Source organism: Melopsittacus undulatus, chromosome 5 (genome assembly GCF_012275295.1).
Source record: "Melopsittacus undulatus isolate bMelUnd1 chromosome 5, bMelUnd1.mat.Z, whole genome shotgun sequence".
NCBI lineage: Eukaryota > Metazoa > Chordata > Aves > Psittaciformes > Psittaculidae > Melopsittacus > Melopsittacus undulatus.
This window is the reverse complement of record NC_047531.1, coordinates 71,608,907-71,629,190: the sequence shown is the minus strand read 5'-3', so window position 1 is coordinate 71,629,190 and position 20,284 is coordinate 71,608,907. Positions and strand designations below refer to the sequence as shown.

General features: G+C 36.7%; 1 protein-coding gene across 2 annotated transcripts; it reads right to left on the bottom strand.

The window, feature by feature from the left end:
• Positions 1-1,054: 1,054 nt before the first annotated feature.
• On the bottom strand, positions 1,055-15,046 carry NTS (neurotensin). Of its 2 annotated transcripts, XM_031047933.2 has the most exons (5): positions 14,891-15,046; positions 14,734-14,811; positions 10,450-10,511; positions 3,979-4,203; positions 1,055-1,993 (listed from the first exon to the last, which is right to left on the bottom strand). In XM_031047933.2, exons 2-5 carry the CDS (start codon positions 14,792-14,794, stop codon positions 1,847-1,849), a joined length of 495 nt encoding a protein of 164 aa, XP_030903793.1. In that variant the 5' UTR covers positions 14,795-14,811; positions 14,891-15,046; the 3' UTR covers positions 1,055-1,846. The 2 variants fall into 2 exon arrangements, with proteins under 2 accessions (XP_030903793.1, XP_030903792.1); XM_031047932.2 differs by lacking the exons at positions 14,734-14,811; positions 14,891-15,046 and adding an exon at positions 12,120-12,225.
• Positions 15,047-20,284: the final 5,238 nt, after the last annotated feature.

Genomic DNA, 20,284 nt, shown 5'->3' with positions numbered 1-20,284 from the left:
GTTCATAACCGGACTAGGGAGCTAGTAGGTTTGCTGGAGAGATGTTTCTTAGGCACTTGAGAGCATACTGTGTCTCCAGTCTAATTCTATGACGGTTTCATAAAAAGATAATGGGTATGAATCTACTGGAACCTTATTTAAGTAAAACCCTTAAGCACATTAAACATCTAAACATTGAGACCAAATATGTTTAAGCGCTTTGCTGTACTCAAGTTATAATTATTATTACAGTTATTAGTATATGCTCAGTTATATCCTGTGAGCACATGCATTTAGTGGCTATTGAAGAAATAAACTGATAAACATTTGCAGTGAGAAAATATAATTAGCTCTCATATAGTAAAAATACTTTTTACTGTACAAAAACCCAACAACATCTAACTCATGTAACAGAGCTGGTATAACCACTGGTATAGGTATGTTTTTTCTATGCATATTCCTGTATATGTTTAATAATAATTGACAGAAAACCTGACCTGTGAGAGGATGTGGAAATTTTCTGAGTGGTTGCTTTGGTTTTGTTTTACTTTTTTGTTTTGTTTTGTTTTCTGACAATCTGTTGGAACACCATTGCTTTGAAAAAAATACCTCAAACAGAAAATAGGTAGGTTTTCAAAAGCGATGTCTGACATTTTTTGCCTCCTGGTTCGAGCATCCAGGCTTTGTGTGTCTTAGACTATCCCTCTATTTTCACTGTTGTAACCCCCAGTTCTTTCAGGCTGTTTTCTTCAACACTGGAACCTGGATCATTGAGATTCTGAGTTTTATGTACACATCACAGACACAGAGATGGAAAATGTGTTTCGGGTGACACTTGATTCCTCATGGCTTGAAAACAAATTTTTCCATTCTGGAAGCTTCCCTTTCCATCAGCTTCCAAGACTGCCTTTAACCCCTGACACTGCCTGGTTTTATTACAAATATGGAGGGGGAGGGAAAGGAAATTCCTTTTAATTGTAAGTAGTTAAAGATGTTTTAATTTTAATTCCACTTTTAAATATCTCTCCCAAGTTTCCCATATAACCAGTTTAGTATCTTAACAGTGACAGCACAGGAGCATGAATAAGCTTTTTTATTTTTTTTTCTTTATTTTTTTTTCCTGAGCATTCATTTATTAGGCAAACACCATAAATTTTTTTACTGATTTAATAAACTCTTTTCATATTTAGTCAGTGATACACAAGACTCTAAAGCAGGGTTTGTTCTCACTAGCATATTTTGTTAAAGTCTCATTTATGTATTGTTTTCTTAAATTATGAATATTCAGTGGCAAGTTAAGATCCAAAAAATGAAAATTTATTTACATGCAGGGTATTTAGAACATGAATTTTAAAACTGCCATTTAATAGTTAGATGATAATATTTGGTTCCTTCCTTCTACCTAATCCCTAATAAATTCAACTGGCCAATATATAAAATATTGTGCTAATTCTGACTAGTATATTATATAAAAATTTTCAAGTGTATACATATTTGAGGTGTTGCATTAGGAAATGGTAAGATTCTCAATAGGGTTTATGAACAGTATCAATTTTACTTGGTTTATGTTGATGTGCTTTATAAAATAGGAAAAGACTACAATATTGTTGGAAATACATTGAAATCTCAGTTTTGTACAATATGTCATGCTTAGAAACTAATTTATTTGCAAATGTATCGGTCCAATAAATCTCAAGTAGGAAAAAATCACAATCAAAACAACAATTGCAAAAAAGACACAGTTATGTTATCAACCTAATGATTTTCTATAATATATTTCCACACAAGTATGATTTTAGATTTAAATAAGATAACTATAACACACAGTAACCTAGAAACTAAATATACATTGTTTTCTTCTGCTGCGTCAGTAATATGAACTTCTCTTGAGTATGTATGGTCTTCTAGCTTTGTTCACATGTAGCTGCCGTTTCAGAATATAGGGATTTTTTCTTTTCATTATTTCCTTGTCTTGGCTTGAGTTGTCTAGATCAAAAGCATCTTGCTGAAGTAACTGTAGGATGCAAGAAGAGATGCAATATTATCAGCTTTTTTTGGTGATGAAGATTATGAATTCCTAGAAATTTTATAAAACTTTATTTTAACACCTGACACCAAGAAAAATCTTTACTACAGCAGCTGCAGATTAAAAAAAAAATAATTAAGACACAAAACTAGGATCACACTAAAGATGAGCTGAATCCTTTGGATGTGGTAATTAAATTCTGTTAAAAGGAACAAGATCATTGGTTTTGCCCCAAGAGAAAACCTGTTATGTTTCAGTCAAATTGACTGAAAACTTCCTAATGATTGTCACTCCATAATCACTCATTTAGGCCAAACACCTCCTAAAACACCCACTGCTAGTTGGTTTCAGCTTTTGAGCAATATTTTTATCTGCAACTTCCTACCGCTAAAAAATCAAAACATGTAATAAATAAGAAATTAAATAAAGCACAAAAAAAGCCAATATTTTATCAGAATTCCTTAAATAACTGTAATTTGAGTTTTACTTGGAGTTTTTTGAAGTATTTTGCTCAGATTCCTCATTGCTTTATCTGTTTTCATCCATTTTCTCACCATGTTCTTCCATGGTCAAGTACAGTCCTGGCTGAAAGGCATTAGACTAAAATCGTTTTTGTACTTACCCCGGTATTTCCCTAAGCAATCAAACTGTCACTCAATTACTTGATGAATGAGTGCTCACCTAAATTCTATTTAAATGAACTGAAAGACTCTCGTGGTTGCAACAGACTTTGGAGTCAGTCCTGGATGAATAACATCACAAGAACTTCTTTCATTACATAAATTGTTCATTTCAAGCCTTCTTCAAGCCTTCTCCCTCTGGCTCTATCGCTTCTTTTAGTGTGTCTTATAAACCTCTGCACTGCTTAAGCTGAGAGAGGAATATTTTTTTAATTTTACATGCAGTACTGTTAGGAGTGATTATTCCCAACCACCAGAAGAGGTGATGCAACTGCAAAGTAAAAAACTGTGATTATGTCATATGGGTTAGTGCATATATGCATATAGTGAGTTCTGTGATAGCTCCTTTTCAGCGATAAAGAACGAGATGAAGAGAATCCTCAGAAAACTCTGTTTCTCAAAGGTGTTCTAGTCTTTCATATGGACCACTGGAGCTAGTATGAAGGACTAAGAATAAGCCTGGAAATACAGAGCTGTGATTCACAAATAAAAGAGGATCAAGATTCAGCCAGATTGTCCATGAACCTGCAATAGCTGAAGAAACTGGGTTTACTGGAAAGTGGGTAGTGACATAAGAATAACTCTTTTCACTCTGAAAAGCAGCTTTTAGTGTAATATATAATAACAGAAGTGGATTGTGCCCAGTGCACATCTGTATGATCATTGCACTAAGGTAAGTATCACAAATGGGCTATAAGTAACCACTGTTTAAGAACAGCAATCATTATACAATCACATTGCCAACTTCCAGGGTTGCCCTTAGGTGTGGGGAAGCAAAAATCAAGAGTTCCCTTGCTGGTTTCCTAGCAATAGTAAGCCTAGACTGCCTGGTAAAATTACATGTATACGTGGGCATGTGTCCATGCATTTTGAATCCAGTTTGCCTTAGGGCGTTAAAAGTGTTTTCAGAAACTCTGCCTCAGTAAATCTGCAGTAACTTCATGTCTGTTAAACAGATATTACTTTTGTGTTCTGGCATACATCTCACTTTCATGTGTTTGTTTTGTTCCTTGGAATGGCTTCAAAGAGTGGGGAAGATACATAGTTGAGAATAGCTCTCATTTATCCATGGGTCAATATAAAAAACAGACACTCAACTCATCAGAAACTACATTAATTCACATATCTTTCAATAAGAGGCATATTAGAGGTATTAGAGAATATAAAAAATGGAAGAAAAGCTCAAGCAATATGATGGGTATCACATGGGTATGGGTTTTAAAAATATCATTACAAAGTGAACATAAGAGTTTAACACCAGCTGAAACATGCATTTGTGACAGTTTGTTTTACCTCCCAGTGCTGAAAGGTTCTGCTGTGGCAAACTTTTTGAAGCTGATATACTGTCAGCATTGCTTCCAAGCTGAAGCCATCCAGAGCAGCAGGAAACTGTCTTCCTGAAACGAGATCCTCTTCATCTACCTCTACTGTATCCCCCACTTGGTTGTTTATGTTGTTGACAAGATTGCAGACATTTAGCAGGGTCATTTTCCAGTAAGGAAGTTTTGCTCTGTTAATCTGGAAATACAAATACCTACTATTTAATGTGTTGCAATTTTTTGTTTTGCTTTTTGTTAATAATATGCAACAATCAAACATTTTGGTAGGAACAAGCTTGTGTGTCTGAAGTATTTTTCGCCTGCTCAAATTTTAGACAATAATTAGAGAGTGCTGAAATTAGGGCAACTCATTTATTAAATACACCAAGTCTGCTTCCCTGCAGCCTTACCCCCCAGGTAGATATACATGATGAAAAACTAAACTGCTACCAAACCAGAATGGCAGCATTTCATAGACATTCTGCACAGGTGCAAACAAAAACACAGATGGAAATTAATATAATATAAATTCACAGGCGTAAACAAGAACAATGAATGAGTCAAATCCATAGGATAAATTCCCAGTACTAGCATCCAAGGTGGATGCCTGTGGTGAAGTAGATGCTCCTCCCCAGTTCAGAACAAATACCAGTAACTTCAAAATTCCCTGATAAAAGGAATGGAGTCCCTGCTTCAGGGCAAGCTGTCTGATCAGGCTATGTCTGAAGTCATAGCATCTGTAAGCCCCAGAGTTTTGGATACTGGAGAAACATGAGTCTGGAAGATGTGAATCAAAGGTCTATGGGTTTAGATGAAGATAAAGAAAAGATGAAAGAGAGCTGTGTAAACAATGTATTCCTGATTTGGTAACTGAACTGAAAAACTCAGACCAAATGTGTTTAGGTGTTCTACCTAAACAGACCTCATTTAGAAATGTTACAGATATAGAGGAATTTCACCATGGTTTGTCTCAAATTTACTTGCTCCAGTATATTCCATTATTGGGAAGACATTTAACTTTTAAATCCTTTTAAAAATGTTGAAGAAAATAATTTTTACCTTTCACTGTTCTTTCCAAGCAGTTGTGGCAACAGTCTTCCTTAGTTTTGATTATCAATAGAAAAAAGTAAGTAAAAATCTAATTTCTACCTCTTTTGCTGCTTTTTATGCTTTTGCTACTTTCTTGGTTTTCCCACTACTAATTATTTCTTTCAGATTATATTACTTTTAGTATAAGTTTTCTTAAACTAGAACTAATGACATAGTGAACCCAAATGTCAAATAGCAAATTCGTATTTATTACCGGCAAGGGCTTCCATGCTGTGCACATTAGGATTATGTTTTATCCATGAAATGAAATGTAATTGCTTCTTTTCCTGGCTATACAAAGTTAAATATAGGTATTATATTAACAAAGACATTGCCTTTTATATACTAATGCATTAATTAAAAGTGAGGATGCAGTGCTTACTTAATGAATGTTAGTTGTTTCTTTAAAACACCTTCCTAACAAAAGGGCATCTATATTCACCACACTTTACTATTTTTTAGGGAATAGAAAGAAAATGGAGAGGAGTGAAGAAGAAAACAAGAAAAGTTGGCATCACTATCAGCATTAGTTACAAAAAAAATCCCTTTTGGCCATAACTATTACTCCAATATACAGCTGATATATGCATGCTTTTCAAAATCAGAATAATTTAGCCCTTTAATAAAACCACTTTGCGTTTTTAGATTTCTGACAAGTCTCAGAGTGAAAAAAAATAATAAAAAAATTTAAAAAATTAAGAAAAAAATTGTTTTGTTTTGAGGCTAAGAAGAAATCAAATCTCTGATCTGATTCAGAAGCTTGAAATTGGTTCTGTGTTTTTACTTTGAGCTCATCTGTTGTCCCATCTAGGTGCCCTAATTAGTCTATTGAATTATTTGAAAAGATGTGATAGATTCAAAATAAAAATTAACCTCTTTATGGATCATCTAGTTTAATTCACAGACATTAAACCCGCAAAAGGAGCAAGCATCCACTGGAATGTCAGAATTCTCTTTGTTCTGTTTTAAAATATCTGTGAAATATAAAAATATGGATCTTTCTGTTGTAAGAAATGAGGAGACTTTTCCAGTGCACTTTTCTTTCCTGGGTTTTCTATAGAAATGGGAGCTAGCACTACAATAGCTACATTGCAGTGAAGAATAAAACCTAGGGGCAGTGCTACATGATCAAGTGAGAGTTCTCAGTTAAAAAAAAAAAAATAAAAATTAAAAAATATTCCAGTGGATGGGAACAGAAGACGAAAGGATAATGAAATCTGTTATGTCTTCTTGCATTATTTATAGCATCTTTTTGATCTAAAGTTACTACTTTACGTTAGCCTGGTGCATGTCTATATTTAAATGAACTTTCTTCTGTATGTTAGTAAAATACTTAAACAGCAGGCTTCATCAGGTGAAACTGGTCTTAGCTGCTGTTTATTAGATTAGGAGAAAAAACTTTGCAGTTCTGTCTGCAAGTCTATTTGTTTGTTAAGGGAGTCTAATTCCCATTAACACCACACATGTATCAGCCCAAAATATTCTTGAGTACACCTGCTTCTGACTTACACTGCTGCCAGCTCACAGAATGAGTCTATAAAGCATTAAGAACTTCAGCCAAGAGTGAAATATTTTTTAACTAAACATGGAGCTCTCCAGGTCATGTCCAATCACTGAACAAGCAGCCATGATACTTTCTCACTCCACTATTACAGCAAGCGTTACAATCAGACAGCTTTGTTTTATAGATAATTGGAAATCCTTGAGGCCCTTATCCCAAAGGAATACGTGAAAATGCAGTTTAAGATGACCATAATCCAAATGTTCAGTTACATTTCCAATGTGTGATATATTCTTAATACAGGTCTAAGGAATACCAACTACAGTTGCTCAAGACATGTTTTGGAAAACACCTACACAACAGATCAAGCAATCCATATCTGCCAAGACAGAACTGATTTTTTTTAAGATTATCTTGAAAAAGATTTGGGAATGATCTGAAGGAACAAAAGAGACTGCAGTATGAATCAGAATTTAAAAGTTATTAATGCCAAAATGAATATGATATATGCATTTCCATTGTTGAACATGCTTCTGAAATAAAACTCAGATATATGGTTTCCCATGTCTCATATAACTTGAAAGATAATTTCAAATCATCTAAGAAACTGAAATGAGCTTGAGAATATTTCCTGCTTTGACTACAGGCTTGTCCTATGAAAGATTAGAGAATCTCTTTCCATTTCTCATTAAATGATACCCCTGAAAGTTTGCTTAAGATAACTTCTTATGTTATAATGCATACCAGTCAAATGTTTGTTTTGGGGCTTTTTCCCCCACCAAAAAAGGAAAGCTTCATTCTCTGCCTTTTATATTCTTGTCTTTATCTAGTGAAAGCAGATGGAAAACCTATTCATAACTAAGTAAAACCCAAGGTAATGAAGTATCTCTATGGTTCCTTTTTGGAATAGTAGTTTAATTTTGTTCAGCATGTAACCATAATAAAAATATTTTCTATCCTTAAGCAAATATGGTATTGAGTTGTCTTACAACAGTTCTTCTATGGTGTATACTGTCTGCAAACATAATGAATTATATGATGACTGAGTTAGGAAGTCAGTAACTCCTATGCAGCTGTAATCTCATCTGCCTCTGACAACAAGGCAAAACTCTCTGGGCACATACAGTCAGCAACAGGCATCCTAGAACAATAAGAAGCTCAGAGGATCTAAAATTTTATTCTAGTGATGATATATTGTTCAAAGAAACAACTTTTTTTTTCCTTCTCTCTCTCTCTCCCACCACCACCACCCCCCCCCCCCCCCGCCCCCCACTCCCCACCTAATATCATCTCAGTTTTGTTCCCAGCCTTGTTTGTGCCTGGGACATTCCTCATGGAAGTGGTGGTTTCAGGCAAGCATTTACAAAGCTGGAAATAGAGCTATTTATTTGATACAAAATAGAAAGAGCAGATAACTGCATATACATGGTACTTCAGGTTGTGTTGTCTTGCCAGATCTTCCAAATGCATCTTTGGTTTTTATCTTAGAGAAAATACGAAGAGTTTTATCCCTGTTTTATCCCTGTATCTTCTTTGAGATTTAACAACAGGGAAGGGTAATAAGCTGTATTAAATCATAGAATCATAGAATAGTTAGGGTTGGAAAGGACCTTAAGATCATCTAGTTCCAACCCCCCTGCCATGGGCAGGGACAAACGTTGAAGACAGGTTGTAATAAGCCCGGACATGCTACTTTAAAGTTGGAAAGAGATTCAGCATGAATATGACTTTAAAGAGAAGTTTGAAAAGGCCACTAGACACTGAACAGCTGTCTGTGAGGTCAAAAGCATATGGTAACTTTTTCGATAATATTGGACGGACTCCTGAAAGCTGCAAAAGGTGTGTGCTTAAACTCTAGCTGTAGTTTTGATATTATACTTCAGAAGTCCCCACTTAAGATTTTTTCTGTCAAATACTACAACCACAAGTAATAATCCGCTTTGCAGCTTTTTTAGATCTGAGCTTTCATAAACAATTTTTGTTTCTTTTTTTCTCTCTTTCCCCCTTTCCCCATCTTAATGTTATTTAAATTGTTTGAATCTTCCTTGCTGCTTATTACTAAGTCAGTGTCAAAGATGTTTCATGTAATTCAACAGTAATTGCCCCCAACTGGAACCAGATCTCAGGCACAGTACAAGACAGTTATTACATATATCAACAAATTTGTCTCTCACATACATTTTGTGAGATACCATACTTTTGTTCTAATGAGGGGTAAAAGCTAGCACTGAACACAGAAAAAAAAAAGGAACTTGTCATTTCAGTAATGAATGGAATAATGGTATCCCTTTTGTAGAAAGCACTTACGTACACTTTTTAGTGGTTCCACCATGCCTTACTTTGATGTCAAGAGACAATATACAGCAAACTAATGAATTCTAGGTGGTGATTTAAGAAGTAGAATGTAGAATTAAAGCAGTGTCTCCACCATGCACCCACTGCTTATTTCAACTTCAGGTGTCACGTGACTTACGGTATATACCACAAAAAAATTGAGTAGCAACCTACACAGTGTAAAACAACATAGAAGAATATTATCACAAACACCACTACATTATCAGCTGGTGCACTTTGTGCATTTTTAGTTACCTGAGACTGTGCTCTGTGCTGAGAGAGAGGAAAAGATGGAAGTGGAGACTAAATTCACAGTTCTACTGAAGTCAGTAACAGAAATACCAATAGCCATAGGGTTTCCTCCAAGGCATACTATGTTTTGCCACACAGAGAAAGAACTACATTTGTCAGCCTTCTAAATTTATATTTGTCTCAAGAAAAGAATATCTATTAATCTTTCTGTACTTTAAAGGAGCAAGTGGCAAACAGGTTTATTTAGCATCTAAGGTTAATTACCATGCCAGTAAGGAACATGGGAACCTAAGAACTGTCAGACCAGACAAAACCAATGTGTTTTCTGGCCTTATAATTCTCTTAGAGTCTTATTCTAGTCTATTCAAAGAATCCTGTGAAAAAGCTCACATATAAGCAAATACAGTAAATATGGAAGTCTTCAAGCAGGTTTTGTTCTTAACATTCAACTAGTCATTGACTTACGAAATTTTTAGGGAAAAAAATTTAATTTCTCATTTTATTTTCCTTTGAATTTAACTCAAACACCATTAGAACAAAGGAATAAAGCATTCAAACTTAACATCATGGCACTTGTTTTGGTGTTTGCTCCTTAATATGTTGCTGAAGAAATATTAGACTATATATACCTTAGATCATTTGTGGAAAACAACACTGTGTTTGTCTATCAGCCTGTTCAACAGATATGTGCAACACTCACTGCTTCACCTTGTCAGTATGAGATTGGAACTGAATTTTTGTCTATTTCTATTAAATAACATGTACACTGCCCACAGTTGGGGACTTCTCAAGGAAATGCCATTTATCAGATTAATATTTTCATAGTCAGGTCCCTGGGCTAACACTGTGATTAAATTCTTAAACCAAAATCAGCATAAGTATTAACAGTTTTTGCTTTATGACTGTCTTAATTTTATATGTATATAGGAAATATTCTGCATAAAAATAGCACAGATTTGATGCAAGGTTAAGTTAGCTTTCATCACACATAATGTTATTGGAAACACATTTCCTCCAACAGATTTACATCTCTGCACATAACACAGTTTTGACAGTTTAATGAAAGCACCAGTGTTAGAAGTGAGGAGCACTTTTAGTGTGTCACATCAACACCTTTAAATTTCCTTTGAACTGGAGAAAATCTTGCACCAAAGTAATGTCTAGCACTGAACTTTTTGGTCTAGACCATAGGTTATTACTTTGTGCAGAGACTTCTGTGTTTGTAACGAAATTCATTTGCTCTCTACCTGTCAGAGGAAAAACAATTACCTTTGATGTGTACATACTGGTCAATAAATCTGCTTCTAACGCTTTCATTTCCTCTTCTGAATCTGGGAATAAACCAGAAACATATGTTTATTATTTCATCATAAATCATGAACATTTCAAATTAGCATACAGAATTTAGATATATCACTTAGTTTTGAAAAACAACTGAATAAAACCCAAACAAATGAACAAACATTTTAGATGAAAACACAGCAAAACGATCTACTGTAAGGAGTCTTAAGGTAGCAATGACACTATGATAAAATGAATACTCACTACCTTTTTAAAGCATGATCAAGCTTATTAAAGTGAATTAATCCATTCAGTAATCTCTCTTCAGTGCAGCCCTTTCAGTAAACAAAACTGCTGCAATATGCTTCATTCAAAACTCAGTATGGGTTTCATAATTGCTATTTGTCACCTCTATTTACTTTGAAGATTTTGGCTATTTATTTTCAAATAATATCTACTTAAGTAGCAGCTAAGTATTTATGTGAATGACAGTTGTGATTACAGTCCAGGATTTAGTCTCAATTATTGTTGATTAAATTAAAAATATTTTTACTGATATGAGGGAATTGAGCTTCATCAGTTTGTGATACAAGCTTTTGACAATGCATACACCAAAGAAAGTATTCTGACTTCAGATTTTCTTCACTAGTTTAATTGACATTTAATAGCTCAGCAGACTTGCAAGACCTGTGATTTAATGAATAGGGTTACAATTGCTTTAGAAAGTGAAAAACAACCACAAACTTTTCTGCTTTGTGCTATACAGAATCACAAGGAAGATTTGGCCTTGAAAATGCGGAAATAATCACAGCGCAAAGATAATATATAAACAAATCAGTTAAGGCTTCAGACGAAACAGAGTTCTACATGGCTTTTAGCTTTCCTGGAATATCAGCAGTCCAAAGCCAAAAGATACACTTACATTTTAAACCAAACTAAATTATAATCTATTCCATATTCATAGACGTCACAGAATCATAGAATGATTAGGGTTGGAAAGGACCCTAAGATCATCTAGTTACAACCCCACCGCAGGCAGGGATGCCTCACCCTAGATTATGTTACCCAAGTCTTTTTCCAGCCTGGCCTTGAACACTGCCAGGGATGGAGCATTTATCACTTCTTTGGGCAACCTATTACAGTGCCTTACAACCCTCACAATAAAGAACTTCTTATACCTAACCTGAACTTCCCCTGTTTAAGTTTAAATCCACAGAATCATTGGATAGATTCTGCCTATGCCTTCATTCTGATAGCACAGAAAGCCAACCATCATTTTGCTCTTAAAAACCAACCATGATCAATCTTAATCTTACCACCACGATGTTTCTTCTTTGGGGAATTCTTCCAAAGTTTCAGTTATTATTCGCCTTCTTCTAATTTTAAGCCTAATTTATTTCTAATTACAAATTTAGTAATGGTTTGTATATAACTTCCTTCACTATGAGTGATGTTTTTCTAACTGTAATATTTACGCAACTCATGTATTTTTTGAGAGCAATCACAGCCCTTTCTCACTCAGATTTTTAGGGTGTGCTTATGCAGTGATTACCAGATAAATACAAGATCATTCTGCCTTTTAGGAAAAAAAAAACATTCCCTGGAAAACCCATAAATACCTCACTGAACAGCTATGCACAGGGCTACTAAACGCTCACCTGTTCTCCTCTTTTGTAATAGCACTGTGTTCCCTAGCTCATCAGAGTGGCCCTCCTTTGTATCTGCTGTGATCTGAAGACAGCAAAGCATAATACAGCTTGGATCAGAAGTATTATTACTTAACTACCTTAACGCTTACCATTAGCTACAGGAAGTAGCTCCCTTATACATTTTTTTACTTTTTTTTTCATGGTTGAAAAAAATTGAGCGTCTCATAAAAAAAAAAGAAAAAGAAGGTCAAGTCTTTCATCTCCTTAGACATTTTAATCACTGTGCTTTTGTTAAACAGAAAATTAAATAGGTTACTTCTGCTCCCTCCCAAAAAGCTATTGCATTTTGTACTGTTGCACTGCTTCGCATTATTTAGATCATCAAAAACTTCTGGGCATTATGCTGATCTTCTGTAGTGATACTCCTGTTCAGGGTTGCATCTAGCACACCACATTCATTCACTTTTACTTTTTACACTGAAGCTGTTATTTAAAACATTAAATAAGGCTGGTTTGTATATCAGTATTATAGCAAGCCATTAGCAACTAATCTCCACCTTAATGCCTTTCAACCCTTTCAGCACTGCTGGTTGTCAGCATTACCTAATCTCTTAACTGCTTTACCATTAGCCAAAGTTCTGCTGGCAGCACAAGGTCACCTCAGATGAATTTCAACTAGTGGTAGCAGCAGCTCCTGTTGAATGGTGTCAAACTGTGACAGCATTGTGATTTATGGTGTCCTGGGTCATATCTCAGCTGAGGACAATGAAAATACTGGTCTGCTTAACACCTGTTTTTTTATGTTCCATAGAGGATGGAAGGTACCTTCAACACACCATCAAGGTAGGAAGACAGCTGCAGATGTGGTAGATAAGTATCTAAAAACATTTTGGTTGAGAAAAGAACTCTGGAAGACATTTTTTAAGAAGCTGGTCAAGACTGCTCGAGTGAAGAATAAAGCAGAGCTTGGAGGAGGAGAAGGAAACACATTCTGGCAATTCAGGAGTAAAAGAGACAGATAAGGAGTAAAGGTATAAAAAGAGCAGACTCTCAAGACTCTCAGAGATAAATGTATAAAAAGTCTGGTTACATGTTATTGTTCATATCAGAGGGAAAGACAGAGTTTGATGTCCTCTTGATTAACTTGTTATTGATAAGAAATACAGCTTCTATTAATATATCATGTTCTACAGGAATAGTTACATTTTACAGTTACACACTCCCCTAATGGCAAACATTTTCAAAAGAAAATTAAAATGTATTACCTTTTTCTTTATGACATAACTATCAATATTTGTCAAAATTGATTTGGCCCTTCCACACAACCTTCTCTATGGCATTTCTTACTTGAATATAAAATTTCATTTTTAACCAAATAAACCACTATGCCAGTTACACCTACAATTTTGCTTCTGGGTGTTTTTATAAGGCTATTTTAATTTTGCCTGGGTTTTTTATGGGTTTATGTGGGTTGTTTTGGGGTTTTTTTGTTTGTTTTTTTTTTTTTTTACTTTTGTGGGCTTTCATGCAGGTTCTACAAACAGCTGAATTTGAAACTGTCTCAATGAAAATACTGGTCAAAAATTTGCTGAAAAAGCTTTAAACATGTGGGCAGAAAATAATTACTATTAAGTCTTGTCACTAAAATCACCAGTTCTCTACAATACACAGAATGATTGTTTAAATTGTGATAAAATGTAGGTATTATGTGTGTTACACTTTTATTTTGCAGGGGAATACAAATTTCAAACTTTCATCTAATGTGAGAATTAGGAATTTAGAGTCCTCCTGAACACTGAAGCTGAAAGACCTAATGTATTGTAAATTTACTCCTTAAATTTCATGGTGTTAAAAAAAAAAAAAAAAGTAATTTGCAAGTTAGTTAAAATGGGATTTTGAAGCCCATTCTGTTTCATATCTCTGTGTGTGCACCTGTTTAATCTCCACCATACCTATTTTTGATTATAAAGTCAGGGCATAAATGACACACTCTTAGCTGTGTTATTTTCCAAAGGAGCAGGCAATGTGTCTTAATGTATAGTTCTCTTTTTTTTTCAGCTTTCTAAAGCAATTGCTCTGAGATTAGAAACACATTTATACTAACCTTCCTATTGTGCACTCTGCATCTGATTCATCATTTTTGTCATAGTTTCAGATCAGTTGCTAGCATTCTTTTCTACAGAACATGAAAATTGTATTTCTGTCTCTAGAAGTTGACTAAAGTGCATATATAGTTGGATTGGATTATGGCAGCTATTTATATGATTGCTGAAATTATAATTTCTAGGGCAGTTTGGAAATGCATGGTATTCAGTAAATGGCAAATGAACCGACATAAGCGAGCAGATGGTCTACATTGACTTATATTTCCCATGTCTAGCCTACCCATAGTAGAGATGCTGTGAGGAGGAATGGTGTAGCTGAAGAGAGAAAGTATGACAGGTATATAAAAAAGCGATGCTGACCAGAGCCGGTTATCAAGGCCAGCTCCGTGGCGCCTAGAGGGCACAACCGCTGCAGCCCGAGCTGACTTCATCTCCCTTCCCCAAGTCCCTCTGGAGGCCGCGGAGCGGGTCAGTGGGCGTCGGCCGGGGGTCGTCGGAGGGCGATGCGGGGCGCTTACCTGAGCAGAAGCTGCAGGAGGCCAAGGCCAGCAGCATGACACACACCAGCTGGGTTCTCATCCTTGCCGCGCCGCCCTCTAGAAAGTAAAGTCCATAAATCCTGGGGAGAGACGAAGAGAGAGAAAAAGAGACAGACAGACAGACCGAAAGACCGACCGACAGACAGAGCAGCGCCGCTCCGCTCCGAGTCCTCTTGCACACGGGCTGGCGGGGCGGATGCAGGCACCAGACGGGGCACCCAGACCCTTTTCCAACTATATAAGCCGCGGGGTGATGTCACGGCGATGCCGACATCGCCTCCTGATGAAGCTCCCTCCCTCCTCCACACCCCTCATGCCCCCCCCAACCCATCTCTCCCGCTGCCCCTTCCCCGCCTCTCCGCTCCCCCCAGCGCCGACGCCACTCACCGCCTGACGCATGCGGAGCCCCGGGGGACGCGCCGCTAACTCTCACTTATCGCCGCGGGGGGCGGCTGGAACCGGCTTTTCCCGAAGGGAAGTTATCCTCTGATTTGGAAAAGCCCCGAAATAAAATATCATTAGTATTAGTATTATTAAAAACAAAGTTACCGCCGCTGGTGGGACCCCTGACGCGCGCTATGCCCGCGGTCCTCTTGCGGCCACCGTCTGATGCGCTTTGTTTGTGATCTGTCTTAGCTTTCCCTGCAGCGAGGGCAAAACCGGGGAGAGCACGACACAGCGGGCATGGGCAGGGGTGTTAAACAGGGGGTGGGCAGGGGAGTGTGTGCCATGGGGCATGGTGTAACTAGGCATGGGCAGAGGGTTACATTGGGCACGAGTAACAGGGAAAAAAGAATACATAGAGAAGTCTGTGTGTGAGAGAGAGATGGAGAAAGATAACTGGAAAGTCACACGGCAGAGATTTTTCATAGATGCAGAAGATAATTCTGACACCCGGCAGGGCGAGACTTCCTATTACTTGGTAAGAAAGCTTGCCAGAAGCCTGCAGCTAGGGTTTCAGGAGAGCAAGCGCTCCTGAGAGACATTACTCCTAACATGCACTTTCCCGGTTGATTTTTACAATGAATACCTTTCCTTAAATGATCGGCAAAGAGCTGAATCCGTGAACAGTACCCAGAGCTCAAGACCACGGAAAACACGCAGGGCACGGGGGGCGGGAGGCAGCTCGCAGGGGGGGCGGAGTGGGCGCGCACTGCTGCGGGAGGGGGAGAGGGGTCCCCTGTTTCCTCATCTCACGCCCTCCGCACACAGGGCTCTGCTGTCTTCTACGTCTCTGCTCCCGAGGCGTAAAAACCACAGCAGTGATCAGAAGTGGAGGGTCGGGCAGGGTAATCTTTGACGTCTGTGTGTATAAATGTAATGCTGAAGGCTCGCATCAGCCTCCATCAAGCTACTGCTTTTACTTCTTTTTTTTTACTGTCTTTTACTCAGATAACGGACAAATGCTCCATCTGTTGAATGCAGATACTACAATGCGGAACATTTTGATCTGCGTGAATACATTTGAGGACAGATACACATGCCACACATAGCAGGAACGCATTCCGTGAATGACAGAGTTTGTTGGCGTGGATGTTCTCTTCACTGCAGAAAGTTTCCTTCAAAACGCAAAGGGCAGTGACGACTGCTGCTTTCCTCTCATACCTTCTGCTCCCGTCCATGAGACTGAAAAGGTGCTGCAGAAAAAAACAAAACAAAACAAAAATCGCAGGTTTTTTTTTCTTTTTTTTTCCAAAATCCTGACACGTGGAACGTCTGGTGAGAAAAGTTTAATCAATTGAATTCCTTTTTCTCTGAATCAACTTTTGGACTCATCAAAATTTGAATTTCAATTTTATTTTGGTTTATGATTAAATAAATATGGAAGGAAATTAAGCTGTGTGTGTTTCGCTGGTGTGGGCTGTTTTAAAAACACAGTTTTGCATACAGTTGGGAACACATTTTTCTGTCCTACTAAGAGATAAATTAGAAACAACCAAACAGAGAAGCAAAGACCCCAAAACACGTTTATCACATTGTATGGGCTGTGCTAGTCTGCCAGAAATTTTCAGCTATTACTCATCTGCCTTAGCACGGAGGTTAGATAGCCACTCACACTCCCCTCCAGTCTCATTTTCTATTATTTCCATGATATAGAAAGACCAATCTGCAGCTGATTTTGCCCAGTGGGTGTTCTGCAGTTCAGAAAGCTCTATGAATGAGAATCATATTTCATAGATATTTTCTAGTGCCTACTCTCTGTCACAGATTTCTTCAATAGTGTAATTGCCCATATTCTTATATAACTGGAATTTATTGGAATTAAGTTTTATTTTTTCCTCAGGAAGAGAGTAATTGCAATTTTGCTACTATTAAAATCTGTGATTACTTAATTGTTGATTTTTTTCTTTATGCTGACATACTAATAGTGATTTCTAGAGGATGAAGGTATAGTAAGATATGGGCATAATCTTTTTCATAATTGCTGTGTTTTCACCTTTTTTTCTGGAAAATGAAAAAGCAGAAACTTTAGTGTTAAAAATCTCTGCTTTCTTGTCACGTTGAATGTTCTTGACACATTATCTTCAAGTCCCCTGGATCAGGCACAGCTGAGCTTCAACAATTGCATTTTTTTCTTAATAGAACTGAACTCTCTTCTCTTTCTCAGATGTTCCTTTACTTACCTTTTTCTACCTTTTTCCTGCATCTGTAGCTTCTACTGCTCCATTAAGAATTGCATATTAGGAATTTTAACCCTTTGAACAATTAATTCCCTAAATCACCTTAACTTCCTCAAGATACCTTCTTATCACATTTTGCATTGGGATCCAGAGAAGCTTTTTAAGAAACCCACCCCCCACTCCACCCTGCTCTTTGAGGATCTGTCTCTATCTTTTTAACTATTCCTTAAGTAAAGTAAACCTTTATAACTGTTCATTAGTGTCAGTCAGCTTGAGAAACTCAGTTTGTCTTTACTTGCCCTCAACAAGTGGTTTAAACAGCCTGTCCAGGACTATAAATCAGCTCCATTCACAACTGTGAGGCATCTGAAGACCATGAAACAATCAGACAAATGGCAGATTCAAGAAAGAACTGATACAGGAACCTCTATTTACTTTGCCACTGGAACATAAAACTACCATCATAACATATGGATGACACCAAGCAAAAAAGCCATAATCACCAAAAAGTCGAAAACCATTCTGCTAATGATCCAGCAATAGAAGGTACCAGAGACTGTAATAAAGAACAGTCATGTTCCATTTAGCAGTCTTATTCCTTGGAAACAGAAATAACCACATTAATCATGAATGAAAGGTAATAAAGCTGTTCAATCCTGTCATTAAATAGATTTTTTGTGTATTTTTGTATTTTTTTGTTTTTGGCAAACATTGCAGTAGTTATAGAAGTATGGAAACTGGAAGAGGAAAGGAAGTATGGAAACTAGAGGTGGTCAGTAAGACAAAATTTCACACAGCAAACTGGCTCAGGATACTCACAATCTCAAATTCAAATTTAGTTGTGGTGATGAAGCTGCTTTGCACCTACAGTAGTTTGGCTATCAGCAGTTTAAATTAACAAACTGGGCAGAAAACTGGTGTCTCATCAATTTCTACCATGTCAGGTCAAGAGACAAAAAGCTTAAGCAAAGCAGCAGGTCAGACAGGGAAAGGTATTTAAAACACATTTAAAGCATAAAGCACAGTCAGATGCTGCAGATTGAATTTCCAAGACATTGTGAGTTTTCAGCATCTCTTTCTCTAAGCTTAAAATATGTTTAGGGGTTTTTATTCTGTTTGGCCATGGCAATGATGCTTAAAAATTGATGGTGCATTCAACTGCTGAAGGTCTTGGAGATCACTGTGCTGCAGAGAATAACAGAAAAAAAATCAAAATCAAAAAAGGAGATGATGTTTATAATTCTGGATCATTCTTAAGCAAGTAAATCATTAAGTAACCACTCTGCTTCAAACCCAATCTCATTTAGCTATTCTGTGACTCTATTTTTCAGATTTGTGAGGTTGTGCACTTTAAGGAAACCTTGAGGAGTCAAGTGAATAAGAGCTTACTGCTGCAGTAAAACCCCAAATGCATTGTTATCTGAATCAGAAATATTTCTTGATACGTAGCAAATCTATGCCACACTTCATAAGCAGCTGCAAATCAGCAGAAACTTCATAGACATCTAATGAGCTATTTATTTATGTTTTAAAGTTCCAGAGTTTGAAACTGTGAAAGTGACATTCTGTGTAGCCTATACATATGAGGTCTACATGCATGGCAGATCTTTATTTCTTTATGCATTAATATTTCAAATGGCAACATCATTTCAGTATCCCAGGGGATTATGATTCTCAAAGCACAGAAATTTTTAAAGTAACATCTCACCAGACTGATCTGAAGTATCCTTTCTTCTTTTGAACTCTGTTTTGGCTTTTGCTTTGGTTTGGGGATTTTTTGTTTGTTTGTTTGCTTTTTCTCCATTGAAGCACAGCCCTTTCAGGACTTTGAGATTCTCTAACACTTCTCATGGAAAAATAGGTTCTATATTTCCATTATTATAAGGCAAACACAACATGTATGCAGCTACTGTTAAAACCACTAAAAATGTGAACCTTTTCATCATATATATGTACATATACACATAAAACTCTTGGGAAACTGTTTAGGGAAAGCAATTTTGGATAAAAACAGCCACAGGGGAAGAATCTTTCCTCCTACTCCTAATTTGCATTTTCCTTCTGATTTTGTTTTTTGTTTTTTGTTGTTGGTTTTGTTAGGTTTTGTGGGTTTTTTTTTTTGGTTTTTTTTTTTTTTTTTTTTGCTATTACTAGAATCCTCCTGTCTAAGGAAGCAAACATTGCAGTTAGAAGTGCCACCACAGTGTGTCATGGGAGTTATGCTTTGGGCACCTCCTCCTTACCTTCACCTCTCAGCAATGCATTCTCAGGACAGACTGCATCATTCCCATTTTTCTAATTATGTATTTTCCCCAAATACCCAAGTTAATCAATTTTTCATTTCTCTCCAGTGAGCTATGAATATTTTAATTCAAGTTGCAGGATATAATATATACAATGGACATGGGTGAAAAACCTGATATAACTTTGTTGAAGATTGCATATTCATGTAATCTACTGTTCATCAGAGTGATCATGCTTTGAAATTCCATGCTAAAGAGATGAAATAGTTACAAGATGCAAAATTATTGTTTTGATAGTGTTACTGTTGGACTGATCAGATAACAGTGATTATCCACAGTTCCTGAAAGAGCAAAATTAAATTGATCTGAATTCAGGGGGGTGACTGTCTTTTCCCCATGATACTCAGTTTTTGTCTGCAATTATTCTTCAGTTTTCCCTGGAACATAGTAACTGAGGACATGCAGTGTGCACTGTTATATTACACTGGTTTAATTATGTAGTGTAAGTAGGAACTAGACTCCAGATTGTGAAACTTGAAATCAATCAATTTTGTCATTCTTGCTCCCTTCACAATTTACTTAAATAAATGTGCAGTTTCCCTGTACCCAAGGGACAGTTTCACTTTCACTGTTATTCTAGTTATTTAGAATCACATAGCCATGAAA

Bases quoted from the DNA above. Each gene is read 5' to 3' on its own strand.
- NTS (XM_031047932.2), bottom strand. From the start codon at position 12,210: ATGCTTTGCTGTCTTCAGATCACAGCAGATACAAAGGAGGGCCACTCT. The intron at 10,512-12,119 runs GTGAGCGTTTAG...GTTTATTCCCAG, and splicing joins ATTACAAAAGAGGAGAACAG to ATTCAGAAGAGGAAATGAAA. The intron at 1,994-3,978 runs GTAAAACAAACT...TGCATCCTACAG, and splicing joins GAACCTTTCAGCACTGGGAG to TTACTTCAGCAAGATGCTTT.